Source organism: Kogia breviceps, chromosome 17, assembly GCF_026419965.1.
Source record: "Kogia breviceps isolate mKogBre1 chromosome 17, mKogBre1 haplotype 1, whole genome shotgun sequence".
NCBI classification, from domain to species: Eukaryota; Metazoa; Chordata; class Mammalia; order Artiodactyla; family Physeteridae; genus Kogia; species Kogia breviceps.
This window is the reverse complement of record NC_081326.1, coordinates 18421973-18440965: the sequence shown is the minus strand read 5'-3', so window position 1 is coordinate 18440965 and position 18993 is coordinate 18421973. Positions and strand designations below refer to the sequence as shown.

The 18993-nt window shown below is 34.9% G+C and overlaps 1 protein-coding gene across 2 annotated transcripts in view; it reads right to left on the bottom strand.

The window, feature by feature from the left end:
- Window positions 1-600: 600 nt before the first annotated feature.
- Window positions 601-18993, bottom strand: part of HNF4G (hepatocyte nuclear factor 4 gamma) — a 139508-nt gene continuing 121115 nt past the window's right edge. For both annotated transcript variants that reach the window (XM_067018117.1, XM_059042653.2), the window contains exons 4-10: window positions 17422-17528; window positions 15274-15429; window positions 11392-11479; window positions 9021-9173; window positions 8442-8678; window positions 7386-7508; window positions 601-3177 (exon numbers count right to left, since the gene is read on the bottom strand). In XM_067018117.1, the coding sequence (XP_066874218.1) occupies window positions 3056-3177; window positions 7386-7508; window positions 8442-8678; window positions 9021-9173; window positions 11392-11479; window positions 15274-15429; window positions 17422-17528 (986 nt within the window). In that variant the 3' untranslated portion in view covers window positions 601-3055. The remainder of the gene's footprint in view (window positions 3178-7385; window positions 7509-8441; window positions 8679-9020; window positions 9174-11391; window positions 11480-15273; window positions 15430-17421; window positions 17529-18993) is intronic.

Below are 18993 nucleotides of genomic sequence, written 5' to 3'. Positions count from 1 at the left end.
TAAATGTGAACGAAGGATATCAGGAATTAAAACATTTAGGTTAAAAATTTACATGCCAGGGCTTCCCTGGTGGCGCAGTGGTTGGGAGTCCGCCTGCCGATGCAGGGGACACGGGTTCGTGCCCCGGTCCGGGAAGATCCCACATGCCGCAGAGCGGCTGGGCCCGTGAGCCATGGCCGCTGGGCCTGCACGTCTGGAACCTGTGCTCCGCAGCGGGAGAGGCCACAGTGGTGAGAGGCCCACGTACCGCAAAAAAAAAAAAAAAAAAAAAAAATTTACCTGCCAAATTTATGTACAGTGTTTAAGTCAGCCTAGGGCATCTGTTTTAATTATTGGGACAAAACTTTCAAGCAAAACTACATAATTAAAGGGCAAATATGAGGTTCTTCCTTCAATCAGTGTCCAACTCTACAATTATTTGAAGATGTGCTAATTAATTTTGCTCTGGCCTCTAAAGACCAGTATTTTGCACATGCTATGTAAATTTAATTAAGTGACAATATAAAAGACACTATCAGTATCTCTAAAATTATGAAATCATTTTTGAACACTAAGGAAGGACCACATTTTAGGGTTTTTTTTTTTTCTCAGTTTTTATTTAGAAAGTTCAGTGAAACAATATGGTATCACAGTTTAGAAATATTTTAATCTCACTATAATTTAACATTAAAAAAATCTAGTAATTTTTGATTTTCAACAATGAAATTTATAAAAATAATTTTACATTTATAAAATGAATCATTATTTCACAATAAATTATTCTTTTTTATTACCTGAAAAATGGTTTGTGCTATATAAAGGCAACAACTTTGCTTATCAACATTTTGAAGATATGCTGAAAACTTCAGTTCCCCTTTGTCCAGCATTTTTGGCAGTTAAGTATACAAAAATATTATATTACACATTCCCTGACCATAGTATTTAAAACAAATTTGTTAGCAATAATTTTTAAAACATGACTGTTTAGTAAATACATGCAGATAAGTTACAAGGTTCACTAAAAATGAATTATATGTTTTACATTCTAAAGGGTTTTTTATGTATTCTGAGAACACAAAAAATTAAACAGAAAACTACAAAATATATTTCCATTTATAAAAATCAAAAGCATTCTTATTCATGAAATAGAGATACTAGCGTAAATTTTTTAAAAAATGAGTTAATTTTTTTTTCCTGTCCTCACTCTCTCTCAAAGATATATTTTACAGTTTCCAGGTACCAGCTCTGCAAGAAATTTTATTGATTCTATTAAATCAATGATAGCTTCTAAGTAATCATTTTTCCATTTTAAGAGTTAATAAGTTAGTTACAGTTAACAGAAGCTTTTTATTTGCAGGGTAAGTGGGGGGCTATGAAATCATAATCATAGAAATTTTGAAAGATTCTGTAAAAATCATTTAATTCAGCCTCTTGCAGCTTGGAGAACCCTTTTTACATCATTAATAATTACTAAACCAGTTTTTCCCTGCTTCAGCAAATAAAGTGTGTGTGTGTGTGTGTGTGTGTGTGTGTGTGTGTGTGTGTGTGAATGAGAAAGAGAGAGGGAGGCATCACTGTTTCTTGAGGCAGCCTGTCAATTGTTTTAAATAAGCTCCAGCTTTAGATAATATCAAATAGTCAAATAGTTTTGGGCTCCAATGAACTACATTCCTCAGTGCACTGGATTTTTTGAAAATATGCTGAGTCACTGATTTAAATTTGTCTTTGCTTTCATCATAACCTACCTGGTATATATTTTAGTTTCTTAAATCCGTTCAAAAGTTTGGGGTTTTCTGTTTTGTTTTTTTGATTTGTTTTTAGGAGGAAGATTCGTTAAAAGTACAAAAGTCATTTCTTATTCATGTTGCAACAAATTTACACTCATTTGCATGTAAATATGTGTTAACGGGTAACACAATGGGTAATATTCAATCATCACTCAATTGCATATATTTAAAAACCACAGTAGGAAGCTCACATTTTCATTCTATACCAAAGATTTAATCTTCTTCAAGTCCACCAGACCTGGGCTTGAATATGGCTCTCCTACTTTTTAGGTTAATGAACTTTGGTTACATTATTAAAACCCTCTAAGCTAAAGGTTTCTTCCTTTACAAGAGAAAGATAATAATACCTCTCTTACAGGGCTGCTCGGAGGATTAAATGAGGCAACGCGTGTGTGACAGCTGGCTACTCTGTCTCCCCGATAGCGGAAGCCCAGTGATGTACAGTTTTTGTTGGCACAAGGCTTTCTACCTAACACTCCCAGCCTCCCCGAGAACAAGATGTGGGCGTGGGCTAAGTTCTAGTCAATGGATATCTGCTTCTAGATTGTTTTAGGAGAGGGAAATAAATGTCTGTCTTGGTTGAGCCACTCTTTTAAGAGTTTCTGTTTTACAGTTTAACCTGTATCCTAACTGATAAAACTAACATGTTTTATTTTAACATACATCTTCAAATATAGGCAGATTTCAAGGAATACCCAGTCATCTATGGAATGCCTATTTATAATTTTCTAAACTTAATATAGGCGTGTTTAACTGTGGACCAAAAAGATGCTTCTTAGCCACGGTATATCCATAAGTGATTTTTCTTCAAAGAAATATACCCTATTCTACACTGACTGCTTTATTTTATGAATTTGCAAGTTTAAAATTTATTTAAAAACTTGATTCATTTAATATTAATCTGGGATTTCTGATCTACTGTTCTCAGTCAAAAAAGAACACTTAGTTCTGCATCACATCACCATAAGCAGTTATTTACAGATTTAAATTAATAATAAGACAGCAAATGAAAGTAGTACATAAGATTCAACTGGTTCAGGCACAGTACGAGTTTATAAACAGTATGATATAAACATACTGAAACTCAGATATACATTGGTCGCATCTAAAGGTTTTAAACAATAGCAACAACAAACAAAATGAGTATATAAACAAGAAAACAGGATACCATCTTATAACAGCACCATGAAGAAGCCTTGGCTAAGAGTTTGCCAAAGTGCTTTCCTGAGATATTTCAAGACCAACAACTTTTCACATTTATGCAGTGCCGTTCAGAAGTAAACATATTCTCACAATTGCTTCTGTTTGGAGAGAGGCTGGTGTGAAATGACTGAAGCTTGATTTGCAGCTATTTTGTATGGTTCTTGTCCAGAGCCTTGAGGTGGGGAAGGAAGTGGGGTTTCTGGAGTTGCTAAAAAAAGAATCAGAGAATTGTAGGTAATGGTGACCTTCACCTTGGCCCATCCCATTAAGTCCTGCATGACACCAATATGCATTACTTTATTTTGGATATGTTTTTAAAAGATCACATATAAAGTAGTGATTATAATACATTATCAGGTCATTGACATACTATTGGAGATGCACTCCCATCTTACTGTCTCAATTAGCATTAAACTAAATCATACTTAAAAATCTTGACAGTCACTTTAAGGTGTCTTCTGCCTTTCTTAATAGCATTTATGAACATCTGATTCTCTCATAAACCCAGCAGAAAAAAAGTTAAAATGTAAAGAATGAACAGAAAGCTAGTTTTTTTCCAAATCTTACAGTATAAATTTTATATTGTAAATCAAAATTGCAATCAAAAAAGCACATAAAATAAAACATATTTAGTTTAGATTTTACTAATTCAAACATTAGATGACATAAAAAAATTAAGGTAAGATAACTTTTCAAGTGCTTTGAAATCTATGTTGTAGTTAAAAGCATCTAAAAAACACTGGCTTTGTCACTTCAAAGTTATTCTATTACAAATACACTTGGAGGTCCCTTCCCCATCAATGCAAAGAGCACTGAGTAATTTAAAAAAATAAGTTACAGCTTGAATACTTCATTATCTATAACAGTATTTCTTTCTATTGGCAAATTTTAACCACATTACAAAATAATCTAGAAGCCATTCTATAATTTTTAAAAACTTGAAATATTTTAGTACTCACATTATTATTTCATATATTTAACAGAACAAATAGAAAAGGATTAATGATCAGACTGAGGCATTGCAATCTTCATAGATATTTTTTTCCCAAACAGTTTTTAAAAATTATATACAAAATGAGAACAGTCCCTTTTTGCCTGGTTTTCTTAAATATATTAACTTTATATTATTAGGTGTGAATTAGCAATTACTTAGAAACAATGTCTTTAGATATAATTTAATTGACAAAAGAATTACCAAATTTGCTTTAAAACTTATTCCTGGATATTTAGGATGGATCTAACACTCAAGTAGTCTGCTCTAAAAGACCAAGAAAATATGCATGAACTTAAATATGTGTGTATGCTTGTGTTTAATGTTTTGCTTTGTGTAAAATATAAACTGTTCCAAATGAGTACAAGCAAAGCAAAGTTTTCCTTTACAAATGAATTTCTTAAATATTATGTTGAGAGAGGGAAAATAAAATTAAAAAGTGTGATGATGTGATTCTAAAAAGATTAGGGTCAGCAAAAATGCTTTTAAAATACTACAAAGCTAGCATTTAAAAAGTAAAGGATTTAACCACCAGCAGAATTGTTAAACTTTCTTGTCAGTTGATACCTACAATGTTCAATGTGTTGTTAATGTGTTTTATTTTCCAAGTTTATGAATAACTGATCTCTAAAAGACACAACTTCATAGACTTTTTGGTATGGTGTTGGGCTTGCCTCTCTCTGCTCTAGACGATTAATTAAATGAAAGTGGTAACATGTGCTTTGCAAGAATGGTCCCAGTATGGAGGTTCCTCAAAAAATTAAAACCAGAACTTCCATAGTATCCAGCAATTCCACTCCTGGGTTTATATCTGAAGAAAACAGAAATGCTAATTTGAAAAGATACATGCACCTCAATGTTCATAGCAGCTTTATTTACAATAGCCAAGATATGGAAGCCACCTAAGTGTCCATTAACAGATGAATGGACAAGGAAGATGTGAAAAAAATATATATAGATATATTTATATATATTGAATATTACATATTTTACATATATATCATTTATATATATGAATATTACTCAGCCATAAAAAAGAATGAAATTTTGCCACTTGCAACAACTTGGATGGACCTGTAGGGTATTATGAATAGTGAAATAAGTCAAACAGAGAAAGACAAATACTGTATGTTTTCACTTATATGTGGAAACTAAACAATAAAACAAATGAATAAATATAACAAAGCAGAAACAGACTCATAGATACAGAGAACAAGCTAGTGGTTTACCTGTGAGAAGTTGGGGAGAGGGAAGGGAAGACACAAGAAGCAGATTGAGAGGCACAAACTACTAGGTATAAAATAAGATACAAGGATGTGATGTACAACACAGGGACTATAACCAATATAACCAATAACTTTAAATGGAATATAATCTATAAAAATATTGAATCACTATGTTGTACACCTGAAACCAATACACCATCGTAAATTAACTGTACTTCAAGGAAAAAACAAAAGAGAATGTTCCCAAATTAATGTCTTTCAACTACATGGGGATCCACAGATTAAATGTGCTATAGTATACATCATGTGTATTTTTTTCTAACAATTTCATTTCTGCCTCTGTCATATACTCAAAGAACTTTGTGTTTCAGACACTATTTACACATAGGTCTACCAGTGTGTGTATCTAAAGAAGAGCCGTGATGGCATGCATTTCTGTGGCTTCTACTCTCCCTACCACTAGGTAGCAGTCAGATGGTACTCACTTAATTGTTGTCACATTGCACTGAACATTTGGGTAAAACAACACTGTAGCTAGTTATTAAGGGCACCTGTAAATTCAGTAGGCAATGCTGGTACCCATAATAATTATATCACAATAACTGAAGGCATCTCAGTGAGGTAGCTGGTTTAGTGTTCAGAGGCAGTAGATCAAAAGTAAATCTGGAATTAATTAGTATGAATTCAGAAGCAATTAATTCTAGATATTTTTGTCAAATAGAGATTTTTTAAATCTCCAATGTGACATATAAAAATAAAATTTGTGTTAAATCTGCAATAATATCAGATTAACTATCTACTAGCAACCCCTAGTATTTATATAGTCATTTTAGTTCCAAAGAACTAAAGGAAGCCTAAGCAGCCCACGCTTTGCACAATTACGATATACATGAATGTCAGTTATCACAGCTTAGTTAAATAGCACCAGTCTTTCGAAAACGTGGTTCAAATTTCAGTTAGCATGCTAACTCTAATTAACTGTGAGTATTGCATAAACTCACAAACTTCACTGTGTTACAAACTTCACAAACTTCACTGATAACTCTTCAGTCTACAAATAATTACCTAAAATAATAGATGTGCATTTTGATCAGTGACCAATCACATCACATCCTGCAGTCTGTCCATGATTATTCAATGAACATATTTCCTTCAGTTCATACACTGACAACATACTGTGTAGTTGTGTTGCCTCCTCGTCTCCCTCTCAGTGACAAATCCACATGATATTTTGCAAAAATGAACAACTGAAAGAGAATTGGCCAAAAGGGGAGAATGTGCAGTAAAGAAACAAAAAGTGATAATGTTGGAAGTGAAGTTCAAATCGAACATAAATGTAGTTATAGAAGAAAGAGCTGACGATGGAAATGTTGACACTACCATTGTTTGAGTCCCTAAAAATTCAGCCAAGAACTTAGTGAAGGAAAGCTTGTCAGCAGAAATGAGGAACCAGTTGCACTGAAAAGGTTGAAGAGGTCCCAGAGGAAGTGAAACTGGCAGAAAACTTCACATCAAATGGACTCTCAGAGATATTTTAGGACATTAAAAATGTAAAGGATAAAATGTTGGAAACTGACCCAAACTTCCAAAAGAGTAAAATCCATCAAAGATGCTCATTTCCTCTTGTAAGTCATTAGAAGAGAACATGGCAAGCAGTGCTCAAACTACTCTTCATATTTTTTTACAAAAAAATAAAACACATTAATTCTCAGTGTTATTAATATTTTAAATTATGGTGCACTAAGCATTAAAACTACTATTTTTTTTTAGTTTCCCTATACATTTATAACCTATAGCTAAAAGAGTTCTTGATGTTTTGACAAATATATTTAAAGGTCACAAGCAATCATAATTTTTCTGTTGATTATTAAGATTCCTTTGCATGGTTCCACCTTGTATAGTCATTTTTATGGTACTGTACTACCAGGCAAAGCTAGGACATCCTGTATGTTCTTTTGTGCTCCTAAACCTATGAAGAAGAAAGATTTAGTACTCACATCTCCATTTTAGGGAGAAAACTCATACCTAAGAAGAATAAGTGACTCGCTTCACAATCTCCCACAATTAAATCTAGGAGAAGAAATTATATCCAATTTTTATAATTTCTGGGCACAAATAGATTCTTTCCCCAAATTCCACCTTTTCTCAGGTAATTAACTTTAAGAAATATTATGTTTCAAAAGTAGCTCGGATACTTACAGATCTGGTCTGTATGAACCAGTGTTGACATTGGACCCAAAAGTATAGTTTGTCCAGTTAATGGATCTTGAGATAAATGTGGATGCATTGGATGATGGAGATGGTTAGCCTCACTGGAAGCACCTACAGAAGATAAAAAGATGCTTGCATTAGTGTTATTTAAGTTTACCTTGGAACAGTTGTTTTGATTGACAGCTTGAATACTGCTATTTTTGCAAAGTGCCTTTTGGAAATTCAAAAATAAATTAATAGAGCCACTGCCATGTTAAAGACAATGTCAGCTTTCACTGTACATTGGTTAGATTAATGTTGTATTATATTATGTTGTATATTAATAATGGACCTTCTGTGCAGTTTCCTGGAATCATTAGGTTTGCTGCCTGTTGTTAAGGCAATTCCAAGAATCACTTACCTTAAGTTTACAGTATTTGGGAATCACCCTACTAGCATAAACAACTTTTATTTCAGAAAGATGTCATTAGAAACACATTAAGCACTAGAAAACTAAAATTAAACTAAACTAAAATAAAGTGATTTTATAAGGAAATTTAATCTAGATCAGAATACAAAATAAATGATTTCTTAAGTTATTCCTGACATCTACTGCAGCAATGAAATCTCGTTTTTCCCTTTTCATTGTGTTGTGTCAGTTAATTACTTCAGGAGCACAATGTTTATTTTTAAAGTATGTACTATATATATTTTTTGGTTATGTTGCAATTCCGATAATCCTTGAGCTTTTAGAGGAGTCAAGGCATAGAAAAATATAATATACTCCAAGAAGTACTAACAATAGGAGATATAGTTCTATTTACCCTATTTGGGAGGATCTGAAAATTGAGAAAAGAGGGACGGGGTAAAGATGGTGAGTACAAATGGAGGGGAGGTTTGAATGTGTTCAAGTATTTCTGTTCCCATCCAATGGGTTTTGCAGACTTTCTAAATATAAAATACTGAGTTCATTACATCACGGACAAAAGGTAAACAGGTCAAGTTGCTCTAAAGTACTGTAGTATGATGTTAACAAATAAAATAGAAATTCTCAAATCTACTCACCACCCAGTAACATCTCCTGAAGTAAGTTGTCGATTTTAACCATCCCAAAAAGTTTAACGAATTGTATTTGCTCAATCATTTGCCAAGTGATGCTCTGCAGCGTAGGCAGCAGCAGAAGCAGCTCCCCAAACCTGCCCCGGGAGTCGTACTGTCGGTCGTTGATGTAGTCCTCCAAACTCAGCTGCACTTGGAACCGCATGTTCTTAATCTTTACTGGGTCACTTAGCCCTTTTGCGTCTAATAAAGGAATAAAAAGGGCAATCTAAATACTTAACCTTACTAGAGTGTAACAGAAAATATTCTAAAGTTTAAAAAGTAGTTTCGTTCGGGCTTCCCTGGTGGCGCAGTGGTTGAGAATCCGCCTGCCGATGCAGGGGACACGGGTTCGTGCCCCGGTCCGGGAGGATCCCACGTGCCGCGGAGCGGCTGGGCCCGTGAGCCGTGGCCGCTGCGCCTGCGCGTCCGGAGCCTGTGCCCCGCAGCAGGAGAAGCCACAGCGGTGAGAAGCCCGCGTACAGCAAAAAAAAAAAAAGTTTAATTTTCACTGCAATTATTTTTAATGGAACTTTGGAAACAAACCTGGATCAAAAAATACAATTGCCTTCAAACAAGCATATTCATTGTCATCAATCTGAATCTCTTGAAATGGTCGGACCAGCTCGTCTAGAACCCGGTTGGCCACACGGCTAATCTCAACTTCACAGCTGTTGCGGTGAATAACGTAATTGTTTCCTAGGTAAAAAAAAAAATAAAAAAATAAAATAATCACTCTCCTCACACACACAAAATTGTAAGATTTTGTTTAATTTTTTACAAACCAATATTTTAAATGGTCTTCCCTTGAAGAAACAGGAATAGTACTTCCTCTTTCAAGAGCATTGTTAGTTATGTTAGAAAAACTTTAGAACACTTACAGGATCAATAACATTGATAATATGATCACATGCATTTTAACAGCCTCGGTTACTTGTGATAATACTAAAGTACAGACTAATAACAAGCTAATTATTGACAAGGGAGAAACAAGATATAATGATTAGCTTTCCACTATATCAGTTGTCTATTAGTGTTTTACTCATTAATGAGCATATTACAAAACCTAAAGAATCTCTCTTGCTTACAGTGAACTAAAAATGGCATTCCTTTAGTGGTCTAGGTGTATATACATGTAACAATTACTGAGACACAATTTTAATAAGCCTAAGTAGACGAGGCTGATTTTTGAAAATTAGCATGTATATTCTCATGAGTTGCCTCATTGAATAGTAAATTCTCTCTTCCTGGACTTGTTTAAGTAGAGAGGGGATGATCCCTTTACGGGGCTACATTCAAAGGAGTTCAGAAATTGGACAGAGAACTGGACCACCAAATCCCTAAAGGCATTCTACCTTAGAAAGTCTCGGGCTATAATATGATACTATTATAGCTTCTAAAACATTAGAAAATTGGAAGCTTATTTTAGCCCCGAAAATAGCTGCTAAATTTTTATTTTCTGGTTTTATAAAAAACAGAATAGGGCTTCCCTGGTGGCGCAGTGGTTGAGAGTCCGCCTGCCAATGCAGGGGACACAGGTTCGTGCCCCGGTCCGGGAGGATCCCACGTGCCGCGGAGCGGCTGGGCCCGTGAGCCATGGCCGCTGAGCCTGTGCATCCGGAGCCTGTGCTCCGCAGCGGGAGAGGCCACAACAGTGAGAGGCCCGCATACCATAAAACAAAAACAAAAACCAGAATATTCTGACTTCTTTCACTGCAAGCAAAGACAATCTTCAGCATAAATAGTAACATGTGCAAAATTATTCAAAAAAATGTAGCCCTGCTCTTCTTATGAAAAGTTAAAGTACCTAATTACTTAGGGTAAAACAATTTAGAACTATGTAGTAAAATTGTTTTGATTTCTATGTATATTGTATTCAGATTTATAATGAGAACAGTATTGTAGGGGAACCAAAAATGCAAGAGAAAGTTTAACAGAATTTAAAAGCAGTCATATCATGTGGTTTAGAATCCTGGCTCTATCCCCTACTTGCTCTGTGACCTTAGGTAAATTTTCTTGGCCTTCATTTCTTCACCTACGAAACAGGCTGCAAATAATAGTACATATCCCTCAGGGTTATTGTGAAGATTAAATGAGAGAGTGTATATATAAACATGTGAAGCACTTAAAGCAATGCATCGTACATAGTAAGTCCTCAGTAAATATTAGCTATTGTGATAATATGTTCAATTTATTTATATTTGGGACAAAATATCTAATCACAAAAATGGAATAAGACAATTTAATCATCATTTCACACAGCCAGAGGGGGGTAGAGCTTATAAACATTAGAGAGATCTCAAATATCCCAACAGGAAACCTAACTTTATAAGTTAAGTAGGGGATCAGAGTACTTCCTCAATGAAGACACACTTCACCTTTGTGTCTTATCCCACCTGCCATCCTACTTTTGCGTGTTATAGCACTGCTCTTTAACTCTCAGAATTTTTCAGACATTGCCACAAAAATTTTTTTTTAACTTGGGGTTCGGTAGCATATCATGGGCAATGAGATCATAGGAGATAAACATGTTCCTTAGAAGAGTATAAAATAATATATACTATAATTATTAGGTAGACACTGAGAGTGTGTGAAACAACACTGGGACTCCATAAGATGGTGACACAAATCACTAACTCTTTGTCCTGATAAGATTTAAACGTACCTCAATATTATGTTTATTGAGCAACATCTTTTATTTTTAAATATTAACGCACCCTGAACATCCACTCTGAACTTCCCTGAATTAACGGCAAGGAAAAACAGGGCTTGAGCGAGGACCTGACCAACTAAGTCCAATTTGTGAAGTGACAGAACCATTTGGCAGTGTCTATGAATGCCCAGTACATACAGAATAGGCCTCATGTAAGTATGAAGCATGCATAATTTTTTCTCAAATTAAAAACAAAAAACTTACCCAAAAGCAAAATATCTTTATACACCATGGATCTCTTTGTAGCTCCAAGCAGTAAATGTTCCCCTGCGTGAGCTCTCAACAGTGCCACCTTAATGAAAAATTCCAAGTTTAACAATTAATTATAAAATATAATGATTAAAAGATTATATAAGCCTGATTAACTTAGTATTCTTTAAGACTGGGACTTTTTTGGTTTTAACAACTACAATATTCATAGATTCTTGCCAGGATTAAGGCTTCCATTTTTCTACTTTTAGCATGTCAACAGAGTTTTACTTTTCAACATTTCTAAAACTAACAAGTCAATACAATGGCAGCAAAAAGAAAAAGAAAAAGAAAAAGAAAAGCAGAACAGTTTAGTGTTTGGGAGTGAATGATGTTTGGGCAAAGAGTCAAACAAACCAGAGTTCAAATTCTGGCTTGGCCACTTACTCCTGTTTAACCTTGGGTTAGTTGTTCAGTATGTTTGGGACTTATTTGTTTTCATCTATCAAATGGAGATAGTGATAAAAATCTGAAAGTGTAGTCATGAGGACTAAAGGGGAAAATATATGTAAAACAAGATCTCTTATACATAATAAACTGAATAAACAAAAGCAAAACAAAGATTGGTGATATAGCGAAATGAGTATGGGGCATCTGGGTTCTGACACTTTCTAGATTGAACCTTTAACTCTGCACTAAGCTCTCAAAGGAGTTCCATTGCCAACATCTGATGCAGTTCCATCTCCAACATCTTCATCTCCTTAGTAAATGGCACCATCATCCAAAATGCTTTTTCACACCAAAAACAAGGGTCTATTTGGATCCCTCTCTAATTGTACAGCAAATTCTAGTGCTGCTTCTCCATTGCTACGGCCCCTGTCCAAGCCTTGGTCATTCTTTGCCTGGCCCACCAAAATACACTCCAAAGAGCTACTGGGTATTCCTGCTTCCTTTCTGGTTCCTCCATCCTAAGTCCTTCTTGCCAGAGCTTCTAGGATGACATCTTGTAATAATAATCATCACTTAATATCACTCCTCTGCTAAAAACTCTTACTGTCCTTAGAATAAAACCCAAAACCCTCAACCATGGCCTCACGTGAGGTCATGGCTCAATGCTTTGCCCCCCTGCCTGTCTCTGGTTTCATCTTACAACATCCTTTGCTCACTTTTCTCCAGGCACACTATGCCTGCCTGCCTCAGAGCCTTTGAACTTGCTGTTCCTGTACCCAGAATGCTTTCTCCTCAGATCTTGACATGCTTAGCCCCTTGCCACTCAGGTCTCAAGAAAAATCTTCTCTAATCCCCAATTTAAAGGATCTGTTAACCACTCCACCCCCAGTCATTCTCCAACAACTCATCCCATTTCATTTTATAGAACTCTTCCCCACCTAGAATCAACTTACTCATTATCCATACATTTTTATTGTCTGCCTCTCCCAAATAGAATGCAAATTTTATGAGAATAGTGATGTAATCTGTATTTTTACTGCTGGATACTCACAGCTCCTAAAACTGAACAGTAATCCTAAGAAATATTTGTTTGATGAATACACTGAGTGAATTGAACCGATATATGGTTCAGTTTTAAAAACTGTTAAGTTTTTAAAGAGATTATAAAACTTATGCCACAGACCTCCCGAGAGTATTAAATAAAATAATGTAATATATAATGCATTTACAACCCGAGTGCCTTATCCATAATATAATAGACATCCACCAATCCATGGCTATTAATGTTATACTGTTAATAGTAAAGTGTCAGTTAGTAAATGAAAACTATTATTGACAAGTTACAGGATTTCAATTTCCCAATTTTTAAATCATTGTCTTCATACATGTCAGCAACTTTTTAAAAAAAAAGAGTGGTAATAAAAATATAAAACTGATAAATAACATAACCCTACTTATATGGCTTGGGGTGAGACAAGTAAGTTTTAGCAATTTAGCATTATTCACTCTGAAATAACCTTCTGAGCCAAGCTATCTTTACGATATGTCCACAACCATGACTCATACCAGGAAGGGACTTACAGAACATTTAAAGAATGATTTCAGATTTCACAGTATATTCTTTTTGTAACCAGGTGAAATGCTCTCCTAGAAATATAACTGCTAACTTTCTGTGATCACTTATTTTCTGGTTATATAAATATTTTGCCCTTCTTTGATTTTTAAACAATCATGTACTTTTCCCTTTGATTGTTTCTTTGTTTTTGTTTATCAATGATAAAGAGCATTGGTCAGAGGGTATAAAAATAGACACTGGTTATATTATATATCATGCTTTATTTAACCTGGGGGAACTGGAAATTTTCAAATTATTTACATCTACAGAATATTATATACTACTTAGAAGAGTTAAAAATGAATCTGAAACGAATAATCTAATCTTTATAGACTAATTAGAACATTAAACTTCTTAACTACTTTTTTTTTGTTAAGAAAGTGGATTGCTTTATTAGAAACAGTGAATATAAAAAGGAGATTGATTTCAGGTAAGAACGCTTTAAAAATATTTCAAGACTATACAAGTAAAAACTTTTTACAAAGATGTTCAGCATTCCTTTTCCCTTGGTTCATTTTAAAGAACCTAAATATTTTATTTACTTAAAGACATCAAAATGTTAGACTGCTGGTGAGTTAAGCTCCGTGAGATAATTCAAAATATCAAATATCTCAATTTTTGAGAACTTATATATTTGATGCTAGTAATTAAAACATATTTTATTGATAAACTTTTCTTTTTACTGATTTGAATACAATATGTTGATAATCTGAAGTGTAAGGTCACTTGAGAAATGAGATCAGATAATTTTTCTAACGTCCAAGTTGTGTTTTAGCCACCAAGTTCTGTTACAATTCTACAGGTTCAAAGAAAAAGTCAGATTAAGTCTCATCATTGCCCCTAATGCTGGTCATTTTTATGGGTAACTAGCAGTTTCCCCCTCCCTCTCGAATAGTCAAGGTTTATAGACCTGTTAACACTGATTAAATGGCAGTACTTTCCAATATGTTTACATTTACAATAAATAATGCAATAATAAATATAAAACGGATAAACTTGAAGGTTGATTACAGGTTAATTTATCAGACAAACTAAAATGTGCCTAACCTTGCAGAAAGTCTGGGGAAAATTAGAGTTCATAAACTGTGAAAGGTAGAGACAAATATCTTAGCTACTTCTTTAAACATTTTAGAAAGTGAACTTTTAACTATTAACTAAAATATCTTAATATACATATGACAAAGTATGAAAATGTCTAAATTAGGAAAAGACCACTACATCTGAATTCTATTTTCAGCGGATTTCAGAACACAATTCTCAGACTTTTTTTTCTTTACCAGATTTGTACTTTTTATACAGTAAATGCTAGAATAAAACTGACAACATGAAAGGCACAATTTTATATGTTAAGTGCATAAAAGTGCCTACAAAGACACCAACACAACCTGTGTGGTTTCTGTCTAGAAGTGGCCTGGTATTTCTGAAGAATTTTATATGCACCTTTAGTAAACAACAAGACACAGTGGGGTACCATTTGCCTTCCAGACATTTATTCTTCCAATACTTTATCTCACAATGGCAGTTACCTACTACCTGTCTTTCTCCCTTACTTAAGCTTTTTAAACCTCAGGAGGGAAGAACATAGGCTTGATCAACCCTCATCCAATCAATAAATGTGTAAGACCCCCTAAAAGAGAATTTAAACAGTCTGTCTCTCAATAGACTGTTTAACTTCAAGGAGATTGAACAAGAAAACCAATCTTTCTCTCATAAGATAATTTAACCTTTGTCAAATATAGGAAATCTACTACAAATATAATTAAAAGAACTGAAAAACTTAGCAAAGTTCAAAAAACATTTTTTAAAGCATTCATAATCTCTTTAAATTATACCTGATCATCCAGTGGTAATTCACAAAAGGCAGGAATATATTTAGCCCATTCCACCAAGACTAAGAGCTGCTGTTTCATGGATTCACAGACATCACCAATACTGGCAATTTTCTTAATATTTATGTCAGTGCTCACACCAGGGCTTGAGACTGAGATCTAGCATTAAGAAGAACATTATATTAATTCATCACTGAACATAATACAAGACCACTATTTCTCTTTTTCTACAACTGCAATAAGTAAGCGCCACTGAAGTGGGTACTATCATTGTCACAGTATATTGAAATATACAAAACATTTTAAAATTGAGAAATCAAATACCTATCAGTGCAAGTTAAATTGAGAACATTCACTGCATAGCACCATGGTCTGGGAGTACTATCTTATTTTCTGGCCAAACCTGTAAAATAAGTTACCACAACTTTCAGGGAGTTTCATAATTCAAAATGACTATACAAAGAGCTATGGAGTATCCACATGAACTATGTTGTATGATTTTATTTTTAATTGAAGATGATAGTTGCATTAAGAAAGCCCATCTTGGGGCTTCCCCGGTGGCGCAGTGGTTGAGAGTCCGCCTGCCGATTCAGGGGACACGGGTTCGTGCCCCGGTCTGGGAAGATCCCACGTGCCGCGGAGCGGCTGGGCTCGTGAGCTTTGGCCGCTGAGCCTGCGCGTCCGGAGCCTGTGCTCCGCAACGGGAGAGGCCACAACAGTGAGAGGCCCGCGTAACGCAAAAAAAAGAAAGCCCATCTTTAATTTGTTGTAATTTACGAAGGAAAGTTTCCATTGGATAAAGCTTACCAACTGAGGAGAAAAGATGTAGATGAGAAGTCAGACTATCTATGTTGCTGCATCTAATGGAAGCCCCACCCAAACAAAGTTAAGAAACCAACCTTTGACTCAGCCAGTTGAAAATCTTAATGTACAATCATATATTTGTTAAATGACATATAATTTTGAACTATCTAAGGTATAAGTAGTGTTCAAATGCCTTTCTACTGAAAAAAATCACTTTCTAAAAGTTCTTCTAAACTTAACTTTTGAACATGTGTGTGTGTGTGTACGTGTCTTTCTGCAGTGTATGTCTATTTCCTCACAGTTCCTTTCAGGCCATTCTCGAAATACTTTATAGGACCATCAAGTAATCTTCAAGTAATGATGACAATGGTGATGTTAACTTCATCATTTACCCTTGTGTTTTCAAAAATGAAAGTAGTTGCATTGACTCATTATAGAACATGATTAATAGCTATTTCACTGTTTTTTTTTTGTTTTTGTTTTTTTTTGGTACGCGGGCCTCTCATTGCTGTGGCCTCTCCCGTTGTGGAGCACAGGCTCCGGACGCACAGGCTCAGCGGCCATGGCTCACGGGTCCAGCCACTCCGCGGCAATTGGGATCTTCCCGGACCGGGGCACGAACCCGCGTCCCCGGCAACGGCAGGCGGACTCGCAACCACCGCGCCACCAGGGAAGCCCCATTGTTTGCATTATACTAGAAAAATACCATTAACATTTCTAATATGGGCAATGGTAAAATAAACTTTCTTCAAAAGGTTTCTTTATTTGATTCTTAAGTGATTTAGTTTTATTTATATAACTAATCACTTACATTTTTAACTTTAGAATTGATATCCTCATTCTAGAAATTTCAAATAAAAGTTTTTCCTGTGTTTTCTAAATTCTGGTTCTTCTCTTAAATACCTGTTTCCAAAGCAGATGTTAAGGTGAGTTCTTGAATCTATAAGTCATTTTCAAGGAAGGAAGCTCTAATGAGAGGCCTCAACTAAACACCCCCAAAGCTGTGATAATTGATTTCCAGATTCAATCAATAAAACAAGATACTGCCCCCAGGGCATTGTGCTATGCATTAAGTAAGTTAAATCAACCTTGCAAACAAACTTTTAACAGACTGAAATGCATTTCATTTTTCCACTTAAAAAGTAGGAACTTGCCTAAGAAAAGTCAAAATTGACTCAACAGTCCAATTAATATTTTCAAAGTAAAATTCTTCAATTTGCATAGGTGTAATTTATTATAGTAATGAGCACATTTGAATGAACTTAAATCATTTTAGTATTATGCCTAAATAAACATCGGATTCTATAAACAGGGCTGGATGCTGGTGCAGCAGTAATGCAGCAGTACCTGGCGAGACCGAACCTCTGCTTGTGCCAGTGTGTTAATGGAGGGGATGTTGATGCCATCAAACGTGCTTCTTCTGGTGCTTATTCTATCACGTTCGTTTTGCACAGCTAGGGGAGAAAATCACAGTATTTACTGGTCAGTTTTCTTCAATATATGCCAGAATATACAGTTTGAAGTAAAAATAACATTACTATAAAAGGGGAAATGGGATGCCTCTAAAAGACCTTGGAGGCGGGTGCTTGAGGAAGGGAGAAAAGTATGACTGAAGGTATGTTTCATTCTGTACCATTTTTAAAGTAGAAAGAGCCAGGCTTGTCACTAGAGTTCATAAAATATTGCCTTTGGGGACTTCATGATGGCACGCATATTACAAAGTGTTGGGCCATCCAGTTAGTTCAGCCATGCTGTATTTTTACAAGGTTGGTTTTCCATTCTCTCAAAGTTAATAAAACCATAAGATAACTAGAGGAAGAGTACAACCTGTGAGACTGACCAGGTTAAAGATAAGAGTGTATTCACTGTCAGAAAATATGAGTCATACATTTTGAAACTCCCATTTTTCTTTTTCTTCTAAAACACTAGCAAAAACGGAAAATAAATTTATTTTAGTTAAGGTGATTTTCAGATCACAATCCCATGATCTCTTATGAAACAATGTCCTCAGGACAGTTTACAAACATTAATAAGGCAAAAATTGCAGCACGTAGAGGTCTCTCTTGAGAACATTGAGATTGGAATATCAGCATTTTGGAACAATGAAGAAATATTAAGTATTTATATGAAAGTCTTCTAAGAAAGAGATCTCTTTGTTTCAGAAAAGAAAAAAAAAGAATAAAGTGTATCCCCAATTTTTTATTGAAAACTAAATTTTTAAAAATAAGGAAGAGGGAGAGGGTTAGTACAAATTTGTATACTTGTAATACATAGAATAATAGAAGTCAGATGTCAAAGTTGGATTTCAAACCTTAAAAGGTAAAATTATCTTCTCTTAACCAAAAAGAATGGACACAAAATCTGTAGCCCCTAAATTATTTACACTAATGCTCTATCAAATTCTGCTGGAAAGATAAGACATTAAACTATCAGAATTTTTTTCTGTAATTATTCTTTTATTAAAGAAATTCACCGATTTCTATGCCAAAATCTACTATCTAACCAAACTTACTATTAACTATCAACTCCACTAATTTGAAAGAGAAAATATTAAATGCTGAAACATCAGCACCCACAAGTGTTTGGAGAGCAGCTGTGCTCAATAAATTTGTTAAATAAATAAATGAATGCATGAAAAGTCAATGTTCAGTTAATGTTTATGAAATGAATAAAGACATTCAATTGTTATTGAGAATTAAAAATCCATTTATAATTGCATCCTATTAATATAGTTTGCCATTTAGCTTTTTTTTTTTTTTTTTTCGGTATGCGGGCCTTTCACAGTTGCGGCCTTTCCAGTTGCGGAGCACAGGCTCCGGACGCGCAGGCTCAGCGGCCATGGCTCACAGGCCCAGCCGCTCCGCGGCATGTGGGATCTTCCCGGACCGGGGCACGAACCCGTGTCCCCCGCATCAGCAG